This window comes from Camelus ferus, chromosome 2 (assembly GCF_009834535.1).
Source record: "Camelus ferus isolate YT-003-E chromosome 2, BCGSAC_Cfer_1.0, whole genome shotgun sequence".
NCBI lineage: Eukaryota > Metazoa > Chordata > Mammalia > Artiodactyla > Camelidae > Camelus > Camelus ferus.
Genome location: NC_045697.1, coordinates 292,840 through 316,090, shown reverse-complemented (window position 1 = coordinate 316,090; position 23,251 = coordinate 292,840). Strand labels below are relative to the sequence as shown.

The following is a 23,251-nucleotide window of genomic DNA, read 5'->3' as shown; positions in this document are numbered from 1 at the left end:
AAGGGAGCCGAGGTGGCCTGGGCCCTGGACCAGGGAGAGGGCAGCACGGGGCTGGGGAGAGGCTGGACTCTAGGAAGATGCTTTGAGACGTCCAGGGCAAGAACAGGGTTGGGGGTCCGGGGCCCGGGGGTGGTGGGAGCCTCTGGAGGCTGGGACCATCATAGTCATGGAGGGGGCCGGCCACCCTATACCTGAGGTGCCCGGCTTCAAGGTCTGGGCTGTGGCCGGTTACAGCAGGCCTAAGGGTTCCTGGGCTACAGAGATGGGGAGGCACAGCCTTGAGGTGGGGAGCCCCTGAGAGCAATGTCCTGGGGCCCAGAGCCTCGCTGTCTGGTCGTGCTCTCCCTGCACGCTCCATTCCGCATCTGTGTGCACGTGGAGGGTGTGATGACGGAGGTGTTGCATTGATTTAAGAGTTAGTGGAGGACGCAGTGATTGTTCCCTAGAGGTACTTGGAGAGTTGGGCACGTTTGTCTTCCTTTCCCACGTAGCTGCCACGTTGCGTGGACTCTGCAGGGAGGGGCATGCCGATGGTAGGCAGGCGTTCCCACGGGGCGCTCCAGCGCTGGCCCGCGCCCTGGTGGGGGCTGCACACCCCCCAGCGGGCTCAGGAGGGTGTGGCTGGCGGGCGCAGGCCCGAGGTGGGTGGAGTACTCACAGCTCCCTGGTGATTGTCTCTTTTAGGGCAGCTGGTGGAATTTTTAAAGAAAATTGAGTCTAAAGGTCCGCTCTCGTGCGATACTGTTCTGAAGATATTTTATCAGACATGCAGAGCGGTGCAGCACATGCACAAGCAGAAGCCACCTATCATCCACAGAGACCTCAAGGTACGGCCCCACTGCCCTCCCTCCACGCCATGCCCGCCCAGCCCCTGCACCTGTCGGGCCTGCTAGCCGTGAGCAGAGCCCTCCCCAAGTCCTCCCACTTGGCTGGAGCACACAGGGCCCCCTCCCCACGCCCAGCAGGCCTCCACGGGGTGCTCCTCTCCTGCGGGTGCCGGTGTGGGCACGGGCGGGGGCCCTGATGCTAGGGTAGGACTGGGCCCTGGCATGGAACCAGGAGGACGGTGACTGCTCCTCTGTGCTGCTCTGGCCGCCACCCTTCCGTCACCCCACTGGGGCCCAGCCTGGCCTGCCCTGCTGCCTAGTGCCAGGGCCTGCGTTTCACCACAGGGCTGCCTCCTGCAGTGATGCCACATGTCCTAGGCCTGGGGCTTCGTCCGTGCGGGGAGCTGCCCTTTGTCATTTTGCTGCCTGGTTGGGGGGCATCTGAGTAGTGATTTTGCCTTTTCCTGATTAATGAAAAAGTCGAGCATTTCTGCTGTGTTTATGCTCTTTGGTGCCTTCGATCTTTGCTTACCTGTCTAGTTTTCCCCTTTTTTATTGTCTGTTGGTTTGATTTTGTACATCCTTACAACAGTCTTTTTAAAGTTACATGTGTTGCAAATATCTTCTCCCTGTTTCTGGCCTCGTTTTATTAATTACCCAGTGTCCACGAAGCTAGTGCCCCAACTTTGACCACGTCTCAGGGTGGCCGCGGCCCCCTGGTCCTCCCCGCTAAAGAATTTTAAAGCAGACCCAAGACATGCTGTTTCTCTCCAGGTGCTTTCATGGAAATAAGGATGTTTCTAATGCAGCGGAAACACCCGGCGGCCTCAGCAGGACTAAAGCCCCTCAGTGCAACCTCAGATGCAGTCTGGCCTGCCCTCCCCGGGTTGCCCCCCCCCCCCCGGTTGCCCTCCCCAGGTTGCCCTCCCCAGGTTTTCTGTGTGGTGGGCTCTTCTTAGGCACAGCGCACCCCACGGCCCGGTGGCTGAGTAGGGTGTCAGATGGGCATTGACAGCCCTGTCCGTGGGCATGGCGCCTTCCTATGGACGTGAACCTCGGATGAGTCTGGCCTTTCTTGTTTGTTCCTGGACCCGAGGGGCCTGGTGTAAGGTGACAAGTCAACTTGGCTGTAGAAACCTGTGGGATGGGAGCCACTTCCCAGGCCACGGGCCTGCAGAAGGGCTGTCAGGGACACCTGGGCGGCGGTGGTCCTGGAGGGAGAAGGCCTTCTCTGCCCTCGGCCGTGCGGCTGGTGACTTCCTCGTGCCATCGAGACTCTTGTGCTTCACGTGCTGTGCGCGCGCGCGCTCGCGCGTGTGTGTATTTTTTTCTCCTTAAAGGAAAGTGAAAGACTAGAAGGATGGCATTAGTGAAGACTTGGTGTTTGTGAGCTTGGCCTGGGATTGACTCCTCTCCTCGGTGCTGCGTGTGTGCGGCGGCCCAGTGCTGGGACTCCCTCCAGGCCTCCCAGGTGGTGCTCTGGAAGGGCAGGCAGGACGCGGGGGCCGGGGCTCCCCCAGGCTGGCCCCCTCCGTGCTCTGCAGCCGTGCCTGGCTCCCCTGGATGCCGCGGGCTGTGGACTGGGCATCCGTATGTTCCAGACACAAGTGTCAGCCCTGGGGCCCCACGTCCCTCTTGCTGTTAGTGACAGCTGTTTGCTTTACTTTTTGCTGTATGCCCTGCTCCTTCCTCATGCCCTTTTGCCTTTTGCTCTTTGGGGTCATCACGTGAGGGACCCACAGTGCAGGGTCTCATGTGTCAGGCTGTTGCTCAGTGTTGTGACTTTGAGGCTTATCCACCTTGGGTCGTCCATGCTCAGCAGAGCCAGTGCGCTGCACCTGGTGGCTCCCCACTCTGTGCCTGTAGCCAGCGGCGCTGCTCTGAGCCTCAGGACGCCCGTGTCCTGGGCGTGGCCCCTGGATGCTGTGGGGCATGGCTGGGGACGTTCCCACCGCAGCACTTGGTCGCCCTGTGCCCGTGCTTGGCTGGCCCTTGGTGGTCAGTCTCAGCTGATGTGTGGATTCAGTGGGCTTTCTTCTGAGAACACTGCTCGTCCTGTGTCGTCCTGCTCGTGGGCATGTGGGTGTCCTCTCAGGCAGTGCTGTGCCCCTCATGGCAGCAGCAGCCCGCTCAGTGCATGAGGGCAGACCTCGCTCCCCCTGCTGCATTCTCACTCGGTCGTTCCTTCGCGCTTGGGGGGCAGGTCTTTCTGGGTGCGTCATTGGGGGTCCTAGGCAGCCTCTCTCTGCCTTCTGTACCATGGCTTCACGGTGGGCTTACGTCTGGTTCTCTGGGACCGTGTGGCTCTTTTTGGACCTTGGTGTCTCCACACACAGGCATCTTGGTGATGCTGCGCATTCTATCCAGACCAGTAAAGCAGATGCAGCGGCAAAGTGAGTCCCGTGGCGTCTGTCTCCCGGTGCCTCTGGAAGTTGCGTTCACACGGTGCTGTGCTTTGTTAGTGGGCAGTGGCCTGTGTGTAAGGAACAGCGTCTGTACTTCAGTGAGAAGATACCGTATTGCTAGAAGTGCGGACCATCGTCCGCGCCTTCAGTGAGTCGCAGCAGTGACATCACAGGTCACTGGTCACAGACACCACAACAAGTACAGTGATGGTGACAAAGTTTGAAATATTGCGAGATTTTCCAGAGCGTGACACGGAGACAGGAAGTGCGTGGTGCTGTTGGAGAAACGGTGCCGACAGACTCTCGAGGCTGGGCTGCTGCGACCTCTGTATATGAAAGGCTCAGGAACGTGAGGTTTGCCTGTAAACTTTGGATCAGTTTGTTAGCTCCCACCCAGAAAAGTTTTGGGAATCCGGTTGAAGTTGCCTCAGATCTCCCGACCGAGCGGCTCAGAAGCAGCCACAGGCTGTCTGGTTGAGCAGGCGTGGCCGGGTCAGCAGAACTGCTCCCCCACTGTGTCTTGAAACACTGGTCTTTTGATTTTTTTTTTTTTCTGTTTAAAAAATAAAAGCCATTCTGAATGTGGGCCTGCGGAGGCCACAGTGCTGGGCTGGCTTCCAGGGCATTGGGGCGGGCTTGTGTCTTTCCTCTTAGGTATACAGTCTCGTTCCCTCTTCATTTTGGATTTTAAAATTCATCACAGCTCATTTCTGAACAGGGGGTCTTCTGTGAGTCTGTTGTTGGATACCTTCCTGTTATGGGTGCACTTGATGATTTCAAGTGGTGTTTTTTTCGCCTTCTGAGGTTTATGAAGGCTTTCATTGTAGATACCACCTTATTAGTTTATCTTTCTTTGATTTGTGGTTGGTTTTAGCTTCCTTTTATTTTTCTGAAGTCCTCATTTTAAAGGTACATACACCAGTTTTGATCAGAGAGGTTTCCTGTTTGCCCAGGAAAACGCCGGCTACTCTACCCTCCGAGCCCCTCCCCTCGGGGCACCCTGCCCTGTGCCGGAGCCCTGGGTGTTTTTCCACCGCCCAGCTTGCTCCCCAAGCTCACAAAGACTGTCTTCTGGAATTTTGCAGGTTGAAAACTTACTACTCAGTAACCAGGGGACCATTAAGCTGTGTGACTTTGGCAGTGCCACGACCATATCCCACTACCCCGACTACAGCTGGAGCGCCCAGCGGCGGGCCCTCGTGGAGGAGGAGGTGAGCGGGGCTGCTGGGCTGGCCGGGCTGGCGGGCTGGGCGCCGGGACACCAAACCCTGTGTCTGCATCACTCTTCTCATCCCAGACCTGCCTCTGAGTGTCCTATGGCTTTTTTTTTTTTTTTTTTGCACCTTTTTTTGTTGTAGTAAAGCACATAACATAAAATTTACTATCTTAACCATTTTTAAGCTTGCAGTTCACTGGTGTTAAGTACGTTCACATCCTTGTGCAACTGTCCCACCATCCGTCTCCAGAACTTTTTCGTTTAAAATAAGTCATTAAAAAATATAACTTCAAGGAGATTTGGCAGCTCCCACAGGTGACCCCAAAGGAGGTTGGAGGGCGTGCTCGGAGCACGTGTGCGTGGAAGGCAGCACTGAGTGGGAGCAGACACACCCTGGTGTCGGGATCGTCCGGGAGGGTGGGCGCTGTCCACACACTCGCCACTGCACCCTCCTGCTGCTAACTTGGACTTCGGTAAACGGCTGCAGAAACTGCACAAACAAAACCATGTGAGACAGAAAAACAACAATGAGCGGAGAGGGCAGGGGTCCTGGGGAAGACATGTTCCGAAAAGGAGCGCAGAGATGGGGGATTCTGCCTATAGGCGGTGCCCTGTTCCCGGAGGTTGTCTGTCCCTCAGGACCTGCCCTGTTGGAAGCATTTATAAGAAAGTCGGTCCCAGCAAAGTGCCCACGTCTCAGTGCTGCAAACCGCGTTCTCCTCAGGTTGGCTGGCAGGGATGGGGGTGAAAGGAGGCCTTGGCCGGGCACGCTGGGGCCGGGCTGGGGCCCAGGAAGGCCTGGTTTTGTGACCACCTCCCGGGGCTCTGAGTCGTGTCCCCTGAACAGACCCCCACCATCGAGTGCACTGCATATCAGGGACTGGCCACTCTGACCTCGAGGCCAAGGTGTAGTGTCTTGCTCTGCGGCTGCGTGACCACCGCGGCTCCTCCACGCCTGCCGTGCCCGGGGACCGGAACCCTGTGCCTTATCTGTTGTTCGCGAGGCCTCATGGATGTGGTTCTTGTCATTGCTCGGGCCTCTGCATGTCAGTGGTTATTTTGGTGCTGAAATGTGCGGGTGTGCTTTGTGCTGGTTCCTGTATTCCTTGACATCCGTTGCTTTGGAGTGTTTGCCTCTTTTCTGCAGCGGCAGGACGCGCCTGCCTGGCCCACCCCGTCATCCCTGATCCTGCAGGAGCGCTGCCCTCTGTGTGGGGGCAGGGCCTGTGCGTGAATGGCACGGAGATCCCCTGCCCTCAGGAACACACACGCCTGCCCCCCCGCCCCACCCTGCGTGCATGTCCGTCCCAGCGGGAGCCTGGCCCCGCTGCAGCCTGTGCTGGAGCTGGGAGCTCCAGGGTCGCTAGGAAAACCAAACCTCTCAGAAGAGCTCAGGGTTTGCCTGTGGTTCTTTTCTCGGCCTCTTGTGCGGCCCAGACCCAGGGTGGGTCTGTTAGGCTGCTCGACCGAAACACATCTGGGTTTATTTATCTTGTATCTTTCATCTTATTTTTAAGTTAACAGACTCTATCATGAGAGCGGTTCCGGGTTCCCCGAAGAGCTGATGTGCAGGCAGAGCCTGGCCCACATCCCCTGCCCATGTCCCCCAGTCGCCCTCGCTGCGTCCTGCTTCACCTTCCGAGTTTCCTTCTCCCGAGGAGCAGGCAGATGTGTCTGCTCTCGTGCCTTCTGTCTGCTTTCTCTCTCCTGAGTCAGTCCTGAGTTGAGTGGGACCGTCTTTGTCCCTTCGTGTGCACGGGTCTCCGTGTGGCACCGTCTGGGACGTCGGCTGTGTGCAGCCTCACCGCTGCAGAGGGTAGTTTCCTGCGTGTCATGACGTGTGTTCAGGGCGCGATCCTGGAAGCGTGATCGCTGGGTTGAAAGGTCCAGGCCATACGTACAGCTGCTCAGTGGAGGTGTGTCGCCCGCATGCTCCTGGTGCTCATGGGAGCCTGCCCTGCCCAGCAGGGGCCGGTTGTGGTGGGCTACTCTGGGCTCTTGTACACCTTTGTCCATGCAGGCATGTATCGGCGAGGGGCTGCGGCCTCGCCTGCTCGCCCCACCTGGGCTGGCGTCCTGCGTGCTTACTCTTGCAAAGCGCATGTTGCCATGGGGAGCAGTGGCCCCCCGCTCCCCCGGGCGTGTCCCTGTCCTCTGCCTGGGCCAGTGTGTCTGCTGTCTGTCAGGTGCGCTTGGTCGTGGCTGGGCGTCCTGCAGACGTGAGTGGCGGGCGTTCCACGGAAGCCCTGAGACAGCAGGCGGGTTTGGCTTCCGTACGTCTCCGTCAGGGGTTTCTCTGTTGAGGGGCTTGTTGGGAAGCTCCTTTGAGGACACCGCTGCCTTCACAGGTGCTGAGCCGGCTTGCACGCCTGGCTCGCTGCGCCACCCTGGGCCTGGTCTCCGGACTGGCAGCGGGAAGCTGTGGCGTGGGACCGCGGTGCCGCGTAACTGGTGTTGCGTGCACGTGGCTTTCCCTTTGACATGTCTGTGTCCTCCCTTCAGATCACCAGGAACACGACCCCCATGTACCGGACACCGGAGATCGTGGACTTGTACTCCAACTTCCCAATCGGCGAGAAGCAGGACATCTGGGTGAGGCTGCTCGCCCGCGGAGCTGGGGCAGCCCTGCGCGGGGTGGGGGCCGGCGCGAGGCCCCGGGGCGCAGCCTCCATCTGCTGTCCCCTCGGCCTCCTCCTTTCTTTTTCTCCTCCTTTTCCTTCATCTTTTTTAGCGGCACTTGTGACTGCTGTTGGCGGAGCCTAGGTGGCTAGGAGCTGGGTTGGGGGTCAGCGCGAGGCAGCGTGGGCAGAAGTCCTGGCCCAAGAATGTCTGCTCTCCTGGTTGGAGCCCGTCAGGGGGCTGGAGGGTCACAAAGCCACTGGTCACAGGGCCAGATGCCACACGTCCCAAGCGGCCTTGCAGCTTAAGCTGACCTGGGGGTAGCCAAAGCGAGGGCTAAGCCCAGTGCCTTGGGAAGAGATCTCAGTGAGGCTGGGCCGGACGCTGGGGCAACCTTTCCCTGCCCCTCTCCTGGGACATGTCCCAGCAATGCCATCGTGGGATGAGTGTGGTGTCTGCTCCGCCTCTGTTTAGCATCAGAGCACAGAGCTTGGGGAGCACAGTGCTGAGCACACAGTGCTTCCCCTCCCCATCTGAGGGGTCTTGCAGCCTCCCCAGTGTCCCTTCTAAGAGCAGGGACAGGTGACCCTGAACCACCGCACCTCGGGGCTCGTGGTCTAGGCCCGACGGAGCCATGTCCAGTGCCAGCCCCACAGTGAACATGAGAGCCCCTGTCCTGGGAGTAGATGGAGACTAAGATGTGAGCTGGTTGGCTCCAAGTGGACGCCGTCAGCCTGTCCCTGGTGAGGGTGCACGTGCACACACGTCAGTGAAAGGTGGACCTGGAACCGCGCGCTTCGGGCTTGGCCTGTCTGGGCCCAGCATGTGCTGCTCAGCCTGAGATGCAGGGTAGGCTCTGGTGCCTCCAACATCCCCCGTGGCCAGGTGCTGGGATAGGAGAAGCCAGGAGAAGACACATCTGGGTTCAGGGCCAGTTCTGTGGAGCCCCAACCTGCCCTGGGTGTGCCCTGTCCCACATCTTCTTAACATTGAGGAGCGCGGCCGGGCATCTCCTTGTGGTTGCCTGGCCTCCAGATCCCCGCACGTGACTGGGAGCTTTCCATTTCGAAAGGATTTTTTTTATCAGAAAACAAGAGTTCGGTGTTTGTTGAATGCTCTGATCTCGATGGGCAGTGGCTGGCGTGGGTGGACGCGGCCAGACGATGGGGAGCCTTGGTCATGCCAGGGGGCCTGGCTGTGACCGCCCCTCGCCCTGTTCCCTGCAGGCCCTGGGCTGCATCCTGTACCTGCTGTGCTTCCGGCAGCACCCCTTCGAGGATGGAGCGAAGCTCCGCATAGTCAACGGGAAGTACTCCATCCCTGCTGGCGATACACGCTACTCCGTGTTCCATGATCTCATCCGTAAGTCGTGTGCAGGGCCTGCAGGGCACGCCTCCTGGCAGGTCCAGGCAGCTGCCCTGCTCAGCCCCGAGTGGTTGGTTTTGGTGATTTTGTTCCATCACACCTGCTTGCTTGTAAAACCGGTAACGAAAGCAAAGCTCAGGGTCTCAGGGGGTCCATAGCCCCTGCAAAGCCAGCCATGCCGCCTGCCCCCTCGGGACCCCGGCTCCAGTGGCCTGGGGACAAGCACACACTGTCTCTGCCACAGGCGCCACCCTCAAGGTCAACCCCGAGGAGCGTCTGTCCATCAGCGAGCTGGTGAACCAGCTCCAGGAGATCGCGGCCGCCCGGAACGTGAACCCCAAGGCACCCATCACTGAGGTAGGCCCTCCGTGTTGCTGGTGGTTGCACAGTCTTCATGCTGCCCTAGCGTTGGGTGACCCAGCCCTCGAGGGGCTCGCTCCCATCAGGCAGGCAGGAGCCCCCGAGGATGGGGTCCCTGGAGTCGGGAGTAAAGCGGGGGTGGGGCTCCCGGGGCGCAGGGCAGGAGGTGGAGACAGTCCTGGCGCGTCAGGCAGCAGCTGTCACGTGAGGAGGAGGGAGCGAAGTGGGCATGGTTCAGATGGGACTCGGGTCTAGGAGGGCAGTGAGCACCACGGGGGTGGGCCTGGGGCTCCCGTGGCATCTTACAGAGGATGTGTGCCCCCAGGGCTCAGCAGAGGGTCAGGTGGTGGTGCAGTTGGGGCGGTCAGCCGGCACACGTGCTCAGGGTTGCTGTGTGCAGCGGGTGGAGGTGCTGATGGATGGATGCAGGCCGCTGATCAGCAGGCTCCTGAGTGTGTCCTGCTCTGAGCACCCCCAGGGTCCGGGACCTGCGGCGCAGAAGTTAAGCCCCTGTAGCGGGCAGCGCCCAAGGGTGGGAGCATGGAGAAGGCTGAGGCATGGGGATGAAGAGTGTGTGGGAGGGAGAGGGACGGACGAGGGGCTGGGGCGCAGTGTGGGGAGAAGGTGTGTGCCTTTGAAGGAGCTGACGAAACAGCTAGACGGAAGTGGGAGTTGGTGTGAAATGAGACGGTCGATCTGGTAGACACGTGTCTCCCGCAAGCGAACCTGTTCTCTTTAAGAGCCCAGGGGGCGTTAGCATTAACGTCTGCCTGCTGGTCACAAGGAAAGACAGCATTTCATCGTACTCCACAGAATCAGTAACACATATATTTGAGCTTAACGTGGTAAAACATAAACCCAATGAGAACATTTCGTAAAATCCTACGGGAAACCGTAAAGCGATTTCTGAATATCTTATAAAAATTGTAGCCACGGGAACTGTGGCCTGCTTACGACAGAGTGAGTTTGTGGCTGACACTCCAGTGGGCTGGGTGGGGGCTACAGCCAGGCTTCCAGACTGGTGCTGACACCCGGGGCTCCAAAGAAGGTTTTCGTGTCGTGGCTGCCGCCAGCGCCTGCCTTGGGTTGTGTCTCCCGCGTTCCTGCTTGCGGCCAGGCCTGGGGTGCAGACCACCAGGCCCCACGCGGCATCGTTGACAGCAGGGACAGCCTGTGTCGGGAACGTGCGCCTGATTGGTCCTAGGTGTCAGCCCTGTTGTCCAACCTGTGGGAGGTTCCTTCATGATTTTGTCTTAAACTAGGTGGAGAGAGAAGGGTTGATGTGGGCCACGTGCCCGAAGTGCATGGCGCCCTGTGCTGGCGTCTGAGGATTCTCCGCAGCGAGAAGCGGTGTGCACTGTGCCCTGACTGGTGTTTGATCGTTGCAGCTCCTGGAGCAGAGTGGAGGCTACGGGAACGTGGCCCCTCCTGGGGGCCTCACAAGCAGCAGCTGCAGTGGAGGTGAGCACCCCACGCACACGCCTGCGATTGGCAGAGGCCCCAGGCCCTGCCCTTGAGCCTTGTGGCCTGATGGCGCGAGGCTGCACCTGCAGGGTCCCAGGGCCAGCCCCACGTCCACGGCTCCCGCGCACCCAGAACTTCAGGCCGTGGTTTAGGACGGGGAAGGAGGGCAGAGCCCAAGCACCAGCTGCCCCTCCCCATGTGGTCGGGGCAGCCCTGGTCCTCTGAGCCCTGGTGCCTGACTTGCAGGTCTGGGGTGACCATGGGCACTGCCACCTACCCCTGTGGCTGATTTGGCCCATGGCTCCCACGAGCCACTGGAAAGTGTGGCCCCTGCCCAGGCAGGTGAGGATCCACCTTCCAGGGCTGGCCAGCAGCGAGCACAAGGCTGGGAGCCTCAGAAGGGGTGCCAGGAAACAGTGTGGTCAGATCAGGGGCCGAGGGGCCAGTTCTGCTGGTCTGAAAGTGCAGGCCATGGCGGGGAGTGGAGGTGGAGCTGGTAGGCTTTCCTCATGACTCATGTCACCTTAGCTGAGCGATTTGCGCACTGATTGTGTGGTGTGTGCCAGGGCAGGTCTGGTTGCCCAGTGCCAGCGTAACATAGCATGTCCCGGGAGGGCCTGGGCTGGAGCTTAGTGCGGCCGTGCTGCCCAGAAGGTTCTGAGAGCTGTGCCAGGGCGCGCTTCTCTGCCCTGTGCCCCCAGGCCATTGGCCACCTCGCTGTCAGGCTGTGAGTCCAGCCCCCGTGTCCTCCTGCCGCTCTTCCTTTTCAGGGAGGGTCATCTTGGCAGGTGGCCGGCCTGAGTCCTGGCCCCATGTCCTGGCTCTGTGTCCATGCGTTGTGGGTCCAGCACGGCCAGGGTCCACTGGTCACTGCCTTGCGAAGGGCCAGCATGGACACACACATGAGGTTCATCAGCCATGTCTCAGAGCTGACTGACAGCCCGAAGGCCCCTTGTGTCAGGTTCCGCCCAGTTCTCTGACGTCTACTGTTGCCGCCTGGTCATAGAGGCCCAGAATAGGCCACAGATGACTGTGTGGCATGGGTGTGTGTGTAGCCCTGCCTCCTCTCTTCACGCTGACTTTTAGCACCATCACCACCTCTGCAGACCACACCCCTGGGGACCCTGACATTTCGGGGCCCACCTTTGGGTGTCACCACTCTGGTCACATCTGGACTGTGGCCAGGAGGCCCCTGCCTGCAGACTGAGCTGTAGCTCACGTGGCCTTTCTGTGCCTGGCTGGGACCACCCACCCACATGTCCTCACTCCCACACCCTTCTCTCCCTGATTATCTATGGCCTCTGTGTCTGCTGGTGTCCCCGTACCTTGGGGACTGGCTGATTGCCTGGCTGGGCTGTGGCATGTGGCTGTCAGTGCTGGAGTCCGTACTGGTGTCCAGCAGATTCTGGGAGTGAGCTGTGTGAACATCCTGCAGATGGGGACGGAGGGCTGTGTGTGCCAAGAGGCTCCAGCCCGCTGATGGCGGCCAGTTTCCTCCCTTGCTGGGGGGCCAGGGGTGCTGGGCGCTGGACGGTTCTCCTGGAGTGCTGGCGGTGGTGGCCGGATGTGCAGCCTATGGGTTCTGGACGTGCCCCGTCCACCAAAGCCTGTCTCTCTTGCAGGCCTGGCAGTGGCAGAGTACGACCAGCCCTACGGCGGGCTCCTGGACATCCTGCGGGGGGGCACCGAGCGCCTCTTCACCAACATCAAGGACACCTCCTCCAAGGTCATCCAGTCGGTCGCCAAGTGAGTCAGGGGCGTACAGGCACGTGGTGTCTCCGCAGTGAGATTTCCGAGCCCTGGGCACAGCCCCGTCTCCAAAGCTGGGAGAACCCATGCTTGCGGCCACGGGTGAGCGTGCTGAGCTCAGTGCCTGCGTGGCCTCAGCTGTCGGGCCCAGACCTGGGGCTGGGCTTGGTGCTGCTGGTGGGGGTGGCCCCATGTCTGCCCCCGCCATGGAGGATGTGTGGTGGGCAAGCGGGTGTGCAGGCGCTGGCGGTGTCACTCTCCTCGAGGGAGGCCCCGGCCTCGGCACCCCTCACGTCTGCGCTGCCCCTTCCTCCGGGGCCACAGGACACAGCCTGCCTGGCTGTGCTGCTGAGCTTCGACCAGGAGCTCTCAGGAGCGCCACCTACCTTGTCCAGGGTGGCACTTTGTCTGCTGTTTGTGAGATCCACGGTCCTGCAGTGCCCACAAGCACCTGTTGGCCGCATTTCCCTTGTCCATCCTTTGTGCCATGGTTGCTTTGTGTCCATACCTGTTGGCAGCACAGGCGAAGGTAGATGTGCACACGTGAGCGAGTGCCTGTGTGTGTGTGTTGTACGTGAGGGCTGGTGTGCAGACATGCGTGTGCGTGTGTGTGTCATGCAGTTGGTGGGCTCCGTGGCTCTCACAGGCTCTATCTCCAACGTGGTCTATCTGATGAGAAGGACCTTGCTTCCCACCGCAGGCTGGGTGTCCAGCAGGGCAGGGCAGCTGCTCACACCTGCGTCATATGGCCCTTGGTGGCATCCCAGGCCTCGCCTCGTGGCTGGCAGCAGGGTCAGAGGAAACATTTATCCATCTGTGGGGGCTGGCTCCCTGGAGTGCTGGCTGCGGAGACGGCAGCCATTGTGCAGCCTGAGGCGCGAGTTCTGGGGGTGGAAGCCAGCAGAGCCCGGGCGGGGCGTGGATGGGCGGAGGTGACCACTCAGCCTCACCTGTCACCTGCCAGTGCTTCCCACAGCAGGTGACCTCGCATGACGGCTCCATGCCTGGCTGCCTGGCGTGTGAGTGCCACCCACCCTCGGGGACGGGCGAGGGGTGCCGTGGGGTCTTGGGGTGGACCTGACTGAATGGCAGCCCCCGGTGACAACAAACGGGCTGTGAGGGAGTCTGGCCCGCCGCCTGAGGGTAGAGAAATGAGAGTCAGCGCAAGGCCGAGGCGCTTTCCCGCCGTGTCTGCAGTGGGCCCAGCGGGGCGGAGCGTGGATGCCAGGGCCGCTGCAGCCCTAGCCGGGCCTCGGGGCTGCGTCCGTGCGGTGCTGGAGGCCCAGAACCGTGGTGACCACCCCGTGTGCACGTCCACGGATGTTCTGCATGTCCGTGTGTTCTGAAAAGCAGTTCTGGTGAGTAACTGCTTGGGACGGCTGCTCACGCCTGCTGTAGCTGGTTTCACACTCCACGCGACTCACGTGAGCATCTCAGTGAGCCCACTTGCGCCTCGGGCTGGCGGCAGGACCAGGCCACACAGTGACGGGGCACCACCCGCACCCAAGGGCAGGTCCTTGTTGGGAACGGGGTTCCTGAGGGAAGAGGAGAGGACGTGGCTGTGTCCCAGACTACCCCCGGGCCTGCAGTTCGCCCGGGGATACCCGACCTGGCGCACAGCCATCCGCAGGGCCACAAGTCCTTTCAGAGAGAGGGCACGCTCAGCTCAGGAAGAGGCATGGCGTCATGGACAGACGGATGGACGTGCTGAATTCCCAGCTGAGCTGTGATGACAGGTGTGATGCACCGTAGCCCGGGGCAGCCTCTGCAGACCCAGCCCCCAGGGCCCGTCAGGGCCGCCACGGACGTGCCCACCTGGTGCTTGCTTGCAGAAGGACACGCTTGCCACACGTGTGACCACACTGGACACTGTGTCACATGACTGGGCCAAGGGGAGCCCTCCCGAAGCCTTGCAGACAGGCCTGAGGGCCAGAGGTCAGGCTCTGTGTGACTGCCTCCTGCCCAGGACGTGTACCAGCAATCAGAGAAGTCCTGTGAGCCCCTGGGTTTGTGAAGCTGGTCTAGAAATAATGGTGTGAGTTTGTTCCTTTTTGGCTCTCTCCACTGAGAAGGCCTAGGGCCGGCCAAAGCCCTGGCACCTGGGCTCTGGCTGTCCCTGCCCTTTCCCTCGATGCTCAGGCCGGGGGGTGTAGACTGGACACCCGGTCCTCCCTGAAAGCACTTCATAGGGCAGGACCCAGACCAGATGTGGGGTTCTCTGGCCTCAAGAAGATACTGGCAGGTGGAAACGGAATGTTCGGGATATGGGGACACAGCTCCAGGTGTTTAGTTTACCAAACTGCAAGCAAGAGCAAAGGAACAACAAGGAAGTTCTCCTCCCCACTGGGGCTCAGGCGTGCCCTGCAGCCATGCCCACCGATGGTGTCCTCTATGTGGAGTCCCAGGGCGGCTTCAGGCCTGTCACTGGTCACAGGGACCCTCCAGGACCATGCCAGCCTCTCGGCTGCAGGTGTGTGGACCAAGGGTCCTGAGGTCTGCCTGGAGGAGGCTCTCCCCACACACACAGCCCAGCCTGTGTAGCCTCTGCGTGGCTGTGGCTCCCTTGGGGCCTGGCCCTGAGCCCCCATCTGTGGTCTCTGGTCATTTCTTCTCCACCAGGCACCTCCAGTTCCCAACTTGGCCCGTGTCTGAACGCTCGGTGTTGCCCCCCCCACCCCCACGAGCTGTGCAGGTGCTCCAGCTGCCTCCTCAGGGGGCCTAGCGCTCGGCCCCCCAGCACCAAGCCCACCTCGCAGGCCCTGCGGGCCGCCTGCTCTCGCCCTTCGCTCTTGTCCACGCTGGGCTTTTCTTTTCCTTGCTGGCTCCTGTGTTAGGTTGCGCAGACCAGCTCTTCTGCAGAGGGTGAGCGTGCCAGCCGCATGCTCCTCGTCTGCTGCTTGTCTTCCGCTTGCTTGTTCTGTCCTGGGCTTCGGTCAAGCACAGGCTGGCTTTGCGCTCTCTAGCTTGGGAAGCCCTCTTGTGCCCCGAGCTGTGAACGTGTCAGTCGTGATTCGAAGTCTGTTTCACGTGTCTGACTGCATTGTAAACGCTTGTTTTGGGAGCTTTGCTGTTGCACGTGCGGGTCTTGGATCTGCCTGGACCTCACTTTGGGGACTTTTCTCCCCTCTTGCTTCCTCTCCCCCGATAAGAGGGCGCTGCCCGGCCTCGTCCTGTGAGCCCCCCAGCCCCACGGCTCTCTGGTCTGGGAGGCAAGCCTGCCTCCTTCCCTCCTTCCTTCCTGAGCACACCAGGTGCTCTGGCTCCTCTGTGTCTTCAGACGAGCTCTGCAGCGAAGCTTTCGAGCTGCCTATGCGGCCATTGAGAGTGTTGCATCGTGTCTGTTTATGGTCAGTTTGGGGACAGTTGGTCTCTCTGGTGCTAACTCCGTTCCTGCCCTCTGTGATGCCCGCTGGCCGCACTTGGAGGACGGAGGAAAGGCAGCGTGTGTGGCAGCCAGCCTGCGTGGGTGCCCTGGCCCTGGCCCAACCCCCCTGCTCAGGCCAGTCGTGCAGGAGGGCGCCCCATGCTGCCCCTCCCGGCAGACTGATGAAAACGGTGAGGGTAGACCAAGTGCAGAGGTGCAGCCACGTTCACATTTGAAGGTGGTATCGGGTGGGAGGGTGACAGCTCTGGGGTAGAGGGCCTGCGTGGTGTGCACGGGGTCCTGGGTCTAGTCCCAGCGCCTCCGTTAAGGTGCAGGGGAATCTAAAAAAAATGGAAAAAAGAAAGGTGGTGTCACTCCTCAGTTAATCTATATTCATTGCAATAAAAATTGAAGTCTTGACGTTGTTTCCACAGATTCTGATCTTAAATTTATGTATGAATTACCCCAAGCTGCTAGCAGTGTTTTTAAAAATAAGAATGGGAACAAATCCTATTCTCTGTCAGTTTTTTTCAAACATCCGTTGTGGTGTTAGTGGTGCAGTGGTCAGTGGTGCAGTGGTCAGACTCACAGGTGGCACATACTCAGGTCGGGCTGCTGCGAGCAGGGCCTGTAAGTCTGAAAGGAGTGACAGGCTGATGAGTGGACGGTGCTGTAGCCATGGACACCGTGGAAAATAAAAACTTGGGTCTTATAAAGTAACAGGCAAATACAGTGATTCTGACTTGTGAACGGATCTAATTGTGAATTGAGGTTTCTTAGGAAAACCTGATAAAATACAAGGGACGTCTTGATAACACCAGAATAAGAAAGATTTAATACATGTGACAAAAAATATATAAGGCATGGAGGAAACGGTTAATAAACTTAACGGACACAAAATAAAATTTTTCTGTTCTTTGGGAAAACACATTTCTTTAAAATAGCAAGGAGATGTGGCAGTGGTTGGGAGTAAACATGTTCCAACCGCACGGCTCACAATGGAGTAGCGCCATAAGACACAGCGGCTTGTGGACGCTCAGACGCGTGGCAGACGTGCCCAGGCGGTTACTGAGGGCAAGCTGCGAGTAAGCTGCAAGCGCCCGGCCCCGCGTGGCCTTGTGGACGCGCTGCTGGAGCGAGGTCGTGATCCCCTGAAGGCCTCCTGTTTTAATTGGCTTGTTTAGACCATTGGTGTTTAAAGTGTCGCGCGTTGGACAGGCTGCTCGCCCTGCCTGCTCACGTCCCGTCTGCGTGTCACGGCCTGATTCAGCCTTGTCACCGTCACTGTGCTGGTCATGGCGTCTGTGACCAGGGATCTCTGGTGTCACGGCAGCGACCTGCTGAAGGCTCGGTGGAGGCGGGCGGTTTTCAGCAATAAACTGTTCTGATCAAAGGGTGGCCCCCGCAGGCTGTAACAGATCAGCGTCGTGTGAACAAAACTTCCAGCCGCACCGGGAAACCAGAAACTCCGCATCCGCTTTGCTGGTCCACGGAACCGCGGCGTCCACGTCCCCGGGGCGCCTGTGGTGGGAAGTCACAGCCGCCGCACGTGTGCCCGAGCTCAGGCCGCCGCCCTCGTCCTTCGGTGCTGCTCTGCCTCCCACCCCGTTCTGTCCTTTGTGGTTGTCGCTGAGCGTTTTACAAGGTCCCATCTCCTCTCCTCTCTCGGCGCGGCGGTCATACTGCTTTTCTCTGCTGTCTGTAGTGGTTGCCCTGGAGTTTGCAGTGCCCGTCACTGCTGACCGAGTCCACTGCAGGTGGCATCTGAGCGCTTCCCAGGCAGTGGGTGTGCTGTGTGCTTCCACAGGCGTAAACCCCGACTCCTCCCTCCTGGGCCTCGTGTCGCTGGTCACTTTGCTCGTCCCCCCGGCACGTCTAAGCACGTGTGTACGCACGTCTAAGCACGTGTGTACACACGTGCAGTGTGTATCTAAGCACTCATGTCGGGTGCAGCGTCACCATTATCAGTTTGAACAAAAAGTTACTTATTAAATTAAAAACAAGAAAGGGAAACAACAAGGACCTGCCGTATGGCACAGGGAACTACATTCAATTTCCGGTCACAGCATGTAATGGAAGAGACCCTGAAAAGAAAGTGTGTGTGTGTGTGTGTGTGTAACCGAATCACTGTAAACCAACTACACTTCAATTAAAACAAACAAACAAAAGAGCACCTGGGAAAAACAGGACGAGAAAAGGAAACGTTTTTATTTGATCTTCATTGATCCCTCCTTCGATGCTCTTCTGTTCCCTACGGAGATCTGAGTTTCTGCCCCTCATCCTTCTTTCTGAGGGGCTTCTTCAACAACATCTCCAGAAGGCGGGTCTTCTGGCCACAGGTTGCCTGAGTTTTTGTTAGAAAGTCTTTATTTATCTTCTGTTGGAGGGTAGCTCCTCAGGCAGAGAATCCTGGGCTGCTGGCTTTTTCTCCCGACCCTGTGAACAGTTCACTTCCCTCTCGCTTGGTTTCCAGGAGAAGTCGGATGTGTAACTCTTCTCTTGGTTGCTCTGCAGGTAAAGCGCCCCCGCCCCCGGCTTCTCTCAGGATTTCTTCTTTCCTTGATTTTCTGTAATTTGAAACTGTCACGGCTGGTGTAGTTTCCCTGCACGTATCCTGCCTGGTGTTCTCTGAGCTTCCCGGATCTGTGCTTTGGTGTCTGATGCTACTTTGGGGAAAGTGTCGGTCATACTGTTTCAGGGCTCCTTCAGGCCCTTCCTCTCTCTCTTCTGGAGTTCCCGCCACGTGCCTGTGACACCTTCTGAGGTCGCCCCGCGGCCCCTTTGCTCTTCAGTTTTCGGGGTCTGTACCGAGAGGCCCTCTAGCTCAGAGTCTCCCCTGGGCTGTGTCCAGTCCACTCAGCCTGTCAAACAGAGCCTTCGTTTCTGTGTTTTCACCGCCGGCGCTCCTCCTTGGTTCTCTCAGAGGGTGTCCACCTCTGCTCACGCTCCCCGCATGTCCTGGGTGCCGTCCACTCTGTCCACTGGGGCCTCAGCACGTTAATCGTAGTGGTTTTAAACGCCATCTGATAACCCGGCATCCCTGCCGTGCCTGCTTCTGACGTATGTTCTTTCTCTTCACGTGTTTTTTCACCGTTCGGTCTGCCTTATAATTTTTCTTCTGAGCCAGACATGAGGTATTGGGTCAAAAAACAGTATTTCCGTTTTCGTTGCTCTCTCCCCCAAACCAGCTCCTAGTGTCACAGCTGTTTAGAGCAGGAAAGCAGTGAGAGCTCAGCGCCTTCTCTGTGGGGTCCGTGCCTCTCCACCACCTGCAGTTTATAATTGCTCGTCTGCTTCTTAGATAGATGTCAGCTCTGTGTGTGCATGTGTGTGGTCACACAGGCGCACGCATGCGCACTGACACGTATGCACACGCACACAGCTTTCCCTGTGAGCTGCCACCAGAATGGTGAGGTCCCCCGCGGCCTCTCCAGGACTTGCTTCAGTCTAAGCTCTTGTGAATTAACTGTGGAGATTTTCTGCAATAACCACGTGCTCTTTTTCATTCCAGTTACGCAAAGGGAGATTTGGACATATCTTACATTACATCCAGAATTGCAGGTATGTTTGCCAACTTTAACCATAAGGACACACTTTGATTCTTCCCTGTTCTGGGGCAGCTTCTGGTGTCTGACCTCCAGCCCATCCTGTGCTGCCATGTCAGGCAGGGCGGGCAGGGTGCGGCCAGTGGAGAGGGAGAGCGCCTCTCGGGCGGGCATTCACTTGCCCGAAATGTGGCCTGGGGTGTCCGCCCCATGGCCAGTGTGCCTCCAGGCCCTGTAGTGGACAGTGCCAGGGTCAACCCAGCTTCTTCCCCGGTCTGGAACTTCCTGAAACTCTGCGATCATGAGGAAAGAGATACAAGGCCACACGTGTTAAAACGTGGGTCTCTGGGCAGAAAACAAAATCCAAACACTTGGAGACCCTCTGGTGTAGCAGGCTCTGCGGCAGAACCTGTGTCTTGCGGCCGGGGCTGGGACCTCTGCTCCGCCCCTTCTCGGGACTCGCTGCCCAGTCAGTCAGCGCTGTGCCGCTGAGTCAGCGGCCGTGTTGCCAGTGAGGCTGTGGGGCGGCCACGGTGGCTGACGGGGCTCCTCTCTTTCAGTGATGTCGTTCCCGGCAGAGGGCGTAGAGTCAGCCATCAAGAATAACATAGAAGACGTGCGGGTGTTCCTGGACTCGAAGCATCCGGGCCGCTACGCGGTGTACAACCTGTCCCCGCGCACCTACCGGCCCTCCAGGTTTCACAGCCGGGTGAGCGGCCGGGCCTCTGCTGCCCTCTGAGTGTGGTGTTCTTACAACGGGCCTCAGCCTGGTGTGGCACTCGGTCCACCTTTGCTACTTTCTGGGGGGGCCGGGGGCTGCAGTGGGAGGGCAGCTCCTGGGTGTGAGGATACAGGGGTCTGAGGACAGCGGATGGCGGGGAGTCAAGGAGGACTCCAGAGTGTGAATGGAGAGGAGACTGGTGGTCTGCTTTAACCAGCTAAGGCTGGCTGAGCTGGCGGTGTCTCTGTGTCTCACCGTCCAGCGGGAACAGGGGCCACACTGTGTTCTCAGCACTGAAGACTCGGATGTGGGCACTTCTCACCGTATTTAAACTTACCCCGAGCGGGAAGGGCTGGCTCTGAACCCCCGGCGCCATGTCGCACAAAGAGCTCAGTGCTGACCGGAACCTGCGGGCACCCGTGGGCCAGGGTGGGGTGGAGGGAGGCCCTCGGGGCCGGCACCCCTGGCCGACGAGCCCGGTCCTCTCCCCGCAGGTCTCCGAGTGCGGCTGGGCCGCCCGGCGGGCCCCAAACCTCCACAGCCTGTACAGTGTGTGCAGAAATATGCATGCGTGGCTGCGGCAGGACCCCAGGAACGTCTGCGTGGTGCACTGCATGGTGAGCAGGCTGCCTGAGCCATCCCTGCGCAGGGGCCGGGGTGGGGCGCCAGGTGTCCTGAGTGGTGATGCCAGTGCCAGGAGGAGCTGCCGCCTGGGTGGGGTGCACACGCCAGCCCAGACACTGCTGTGGCAGTGGCCCCCAAGTTTCCTCACGGAGCTGCAGCATCTCAGGCTCTGCGGAGCTCTAGGAGCCAGGGCCTGCGAGGAGCAGCCCTGCCCTGGGGTCCAGCCAGCGGCCCAGGCCCAGTGTGGCTCCTGTCATCTTGAGGAAGCTGACCCCAGGGGAGCAGCAGCTGGCCCAGTAGACACCACTGGGTCCCTCATGTCAGGGCCTTCTTGGAGAAGACTGCCCCCTTGTGGAAGGTTCGAGTCCCCTCCTGACAGCGCCGTGTGCTGAGGCCCCCCTGCCCTGTGTGACCCTGTCTGTACCCCCCACTTTGGGGCTGAGGGTCTGTGGGCGTCACACCCAGTGGGGCATCCGCCAGCTCGTGCCCTTGGGGGTCAGTCCTGGTGTTGACAAGTCACACCCGGAGTGAGGACCAGGGAATTCAGTGAGGGGGGGGCCCGGGAGTTGACCCGTGTGTCTGTGGCCGTCCCGTCGTCTCCTTCCTGTTGAGGAGGCTTTATTCTCTGCTCCCCAAATTGTGGCCTCACCAGGTGGGTTTTCCTAAGTTCCCAGAGGAGCTCCAGCCCCAGGTGGGAGCCCTGAGTGTGGCGGGAGCGATAGCCACGTGAGCTTACCCTGTCCTTTGTCCTAGGATGGGAGAGCTGCCTCTGCTGTGGCTGTCTGCTCCTTCCTGTGCTTCTGCCGGCTCTTCAGCACCGCCGAGGCTGCCGTGTACATGTTCAGCATGAAGCGCTGCCCCCCGGGCATCTGGCCATCCCACAAGAGGTATGGTGTCCGCTCTGCGGCCCTGGGGAGGTGTCACTCAGCCACCCTAGGAGGCGGCAGGAATTTGAGGAGAGTGTCTACCTACCGTGTGGGGTCGAGGTGGAGCCGGGCCAGCGAGCGCAGTCGGGGTGCACACTTGCTCGCGAGGCCATGCGGCAGCCCCTCGTTCCCCTCTCTGTGCCTGTGACTTGGCGGCTTCTCGGGGCGGTGAGGTCCAGGAGATGGTTTCCTATGGCTGCAGCTGGCTGCTGCCTCTCCCCCTACCTCCCCAGGAGCCTCTGCCTGCCCCGAGACTGGCCCCCACCCCGCCCACCCTGCAGGAGGGTGGGGCCGGGGCTCAGGCCTGTGGAGGCACCTCGGGCACACATGCTCCTACAGGCACTGGGGGGGGGGGGGGCGTTTCCTTCCTCTGCAAGAAGGGCCTTGGTGTGGACACACAGACCCCGAGAGTCAGGAGAGCACAGCCACTGGGGCCCTGCCGCCTCCCCGGCCCCAGGCCTGCAGGAGGAACCGGAAGGCCTCCAGGCCCAGAGGAACAGAGGGTCGTTCAGGCCGTTCCTGCCACTTGGGGTGGCCGCCTTGCCCGTTGATGCACTCCTGCCCGTGGGGCCCACTCCGCTGGCTCACTGCTGGTGTCCGCCGCCCTGAGACACAGGCCACATGGTTGTTTCTTCCGTGTGGCTTGTGAGGGAGAGGCTGCAGATCCCTCTCTACACACCCAGGGCCCCACTGTGTCAGCCGCCGCTGGGGCGGGGTGGAGTGTGCCTGGCTCTGGGACCCCCGCCACAGACCCCGCGGGCACGTCCTTGGGGACGTGGTAATGTAGATGTCATTCCCTCCCCAGTGACTTCAAAAGTAGTGGCACCAGTGTCAGATTCAAATCACTTCCAGTCCTGTAGGAGAACAGTCACAGAGCAATTGGCCCCAAATCCGAGGCACGACGGAGGCTCGGGGTCTGTGCCCTCTGGTGCTCGGGGTACGGGTCGGAGAGGAAGCCTGGCTGCTTGGAAGGGCGCGGGTCTGTCTCCCGCTGAACAGACGGAGCAGTCTTCCCATGAGGCTCAGAGCTCTGGCAGGAAACATGGAATCACTGGTCCGTGCGTTACGATGCAGATGAGGAGGGTGGGCGAGAGGCAGTCGCAGTAGAGGGGAGGGAAGCAGATGAGAGGCTGGGGTGAGGAGAGGGCTGCAACCCTGGGGTAGGTTAGTTGCTGCCACTCACACCAGGACAAACACCCATCAGACAGTCTCAGCCGGTCTGGCACATGTCCTTGGAGCCTCAGGAGGAGCCCAGACAGAAGAAGCACCAAGGAAACAGTCGCTGAGAATTTCCCCCAATTAAGACAGGCTTGAACCTCAGAAGGTCAGAGGTCACTCAGCGGGATTAAAACAAAGTAAACCCAGAAAACCTGCTTAGGCCACCATGTTCAAACCACAAAGAATCTCAAAGGTGGTCGGGGAGAGGATGCGGATCCTAGTACATCACAGCAGGGTTCTGGTGAGAAACCCAGGGCCGCAGTAAGGTCTCCATGCCATGATTAGCACATCAGCAGAGGGCGGAGGAGGGCGCACAGGATGCTCAGGTGGCTCGGAGGTCAGGAAGGAAGAGCCACGTTGTCACCCTCACACCAGTCTCCCTGCCCAGTGTGGGCTCAGCGCCGCCCCAGGACGGGTCGTCGGAGGGGTGGAGACAGGACCAGCCACCCGCGGGACTGCATGGCAGGGATGGGAGGTTGTGTGCAGACCCAGTGACTCACCCCACGGGTCAGGGGTCAGGGGTCAGGCTCGGCATCGCCCAGGCTGCTGTCAGGGTGTGGCTGGGCCACCTTCTTGTCTGAACTGGGGCTCAGAAAGCTGCTCCTCCTTTGTTGTGGAACTTGCTCCCAGGCTCACTCAGTCTGCTGGTGGATCTGGTTTGCTGTGGGTGTAGGTCCTGGCTTCTTGCTGACCATCGGCAGGAGACTGCAGGTTTCCTGCCGCATGGCCGTTGGGAGAGCACACAGGTGGCCGTTGACAGCCAGTCAGGCTCTACCCGTCCCAAGGAGACGGGGTCTAGGAGGGGAGGAGCCCCGGAGGCAGGAGATAGGCACCCTGCGGGGGCACGA

General features: G+C 59.9%; 1 protein-coding gene across 4 annotated transcripts in view; it reads left to right on the top strand.

Annotated features, from left to right (window-relative positions):
* Positions 1 to 23,251, top strand: part of GAK (cyclin G associated kinase) — a 49,513-nt gene that overhangs the window by 13,322 nt on the left and 12,940 nt on the right. For all 4 annotated transcript variants that reach the window (XM_032491780.1, XM_032491771.1, XM_032491786.1 and 1 more), the window contains 11 exons: positions 685 to 827; positions 4,318 to 4,443; positions 6,951 to 7,040; positions 8,294 to 8,429; positions 8,677 to 8,789; positions 10,181 to 10,253; positions 11,879 to 12,002; positions 18,881 to 18,930; positions 19,475 to 19,623; positions 20,130 to 20,252; positions 21,013 to 21,146. In XM_032491780.1, coding sequence (XP_032347671.1) covers positions 685 to 827; positions 4,318 to 4,443; positions 6,951 to 7,040; positions 8,294 to 8,429; positions 8,677 to 8,789; positions 10,181 to 10,253; positions 11,879 to 12,002; positions 18,881 to 18,930; positions 19,475 to 19,623; positions 20,130 to 20,252; positions 21,013 to 21,146 — 1,261 coding nt within the window. The remainder of the gene's footprint in view (positions 1 to 684; positions 828 to 4,317; positions 4,444 to 6,950; positions 7,041 to 8,293; positions 8,430 to 8,676; positions 8,790 to 10,180; positions 10,254 to 11,878; positions 12,003 to 18,880; positions 18,931 to 19,474; positions 19,624 to 20,129; positions 20,253 to 21,012; positions 21,147 to 23,251) is intronic.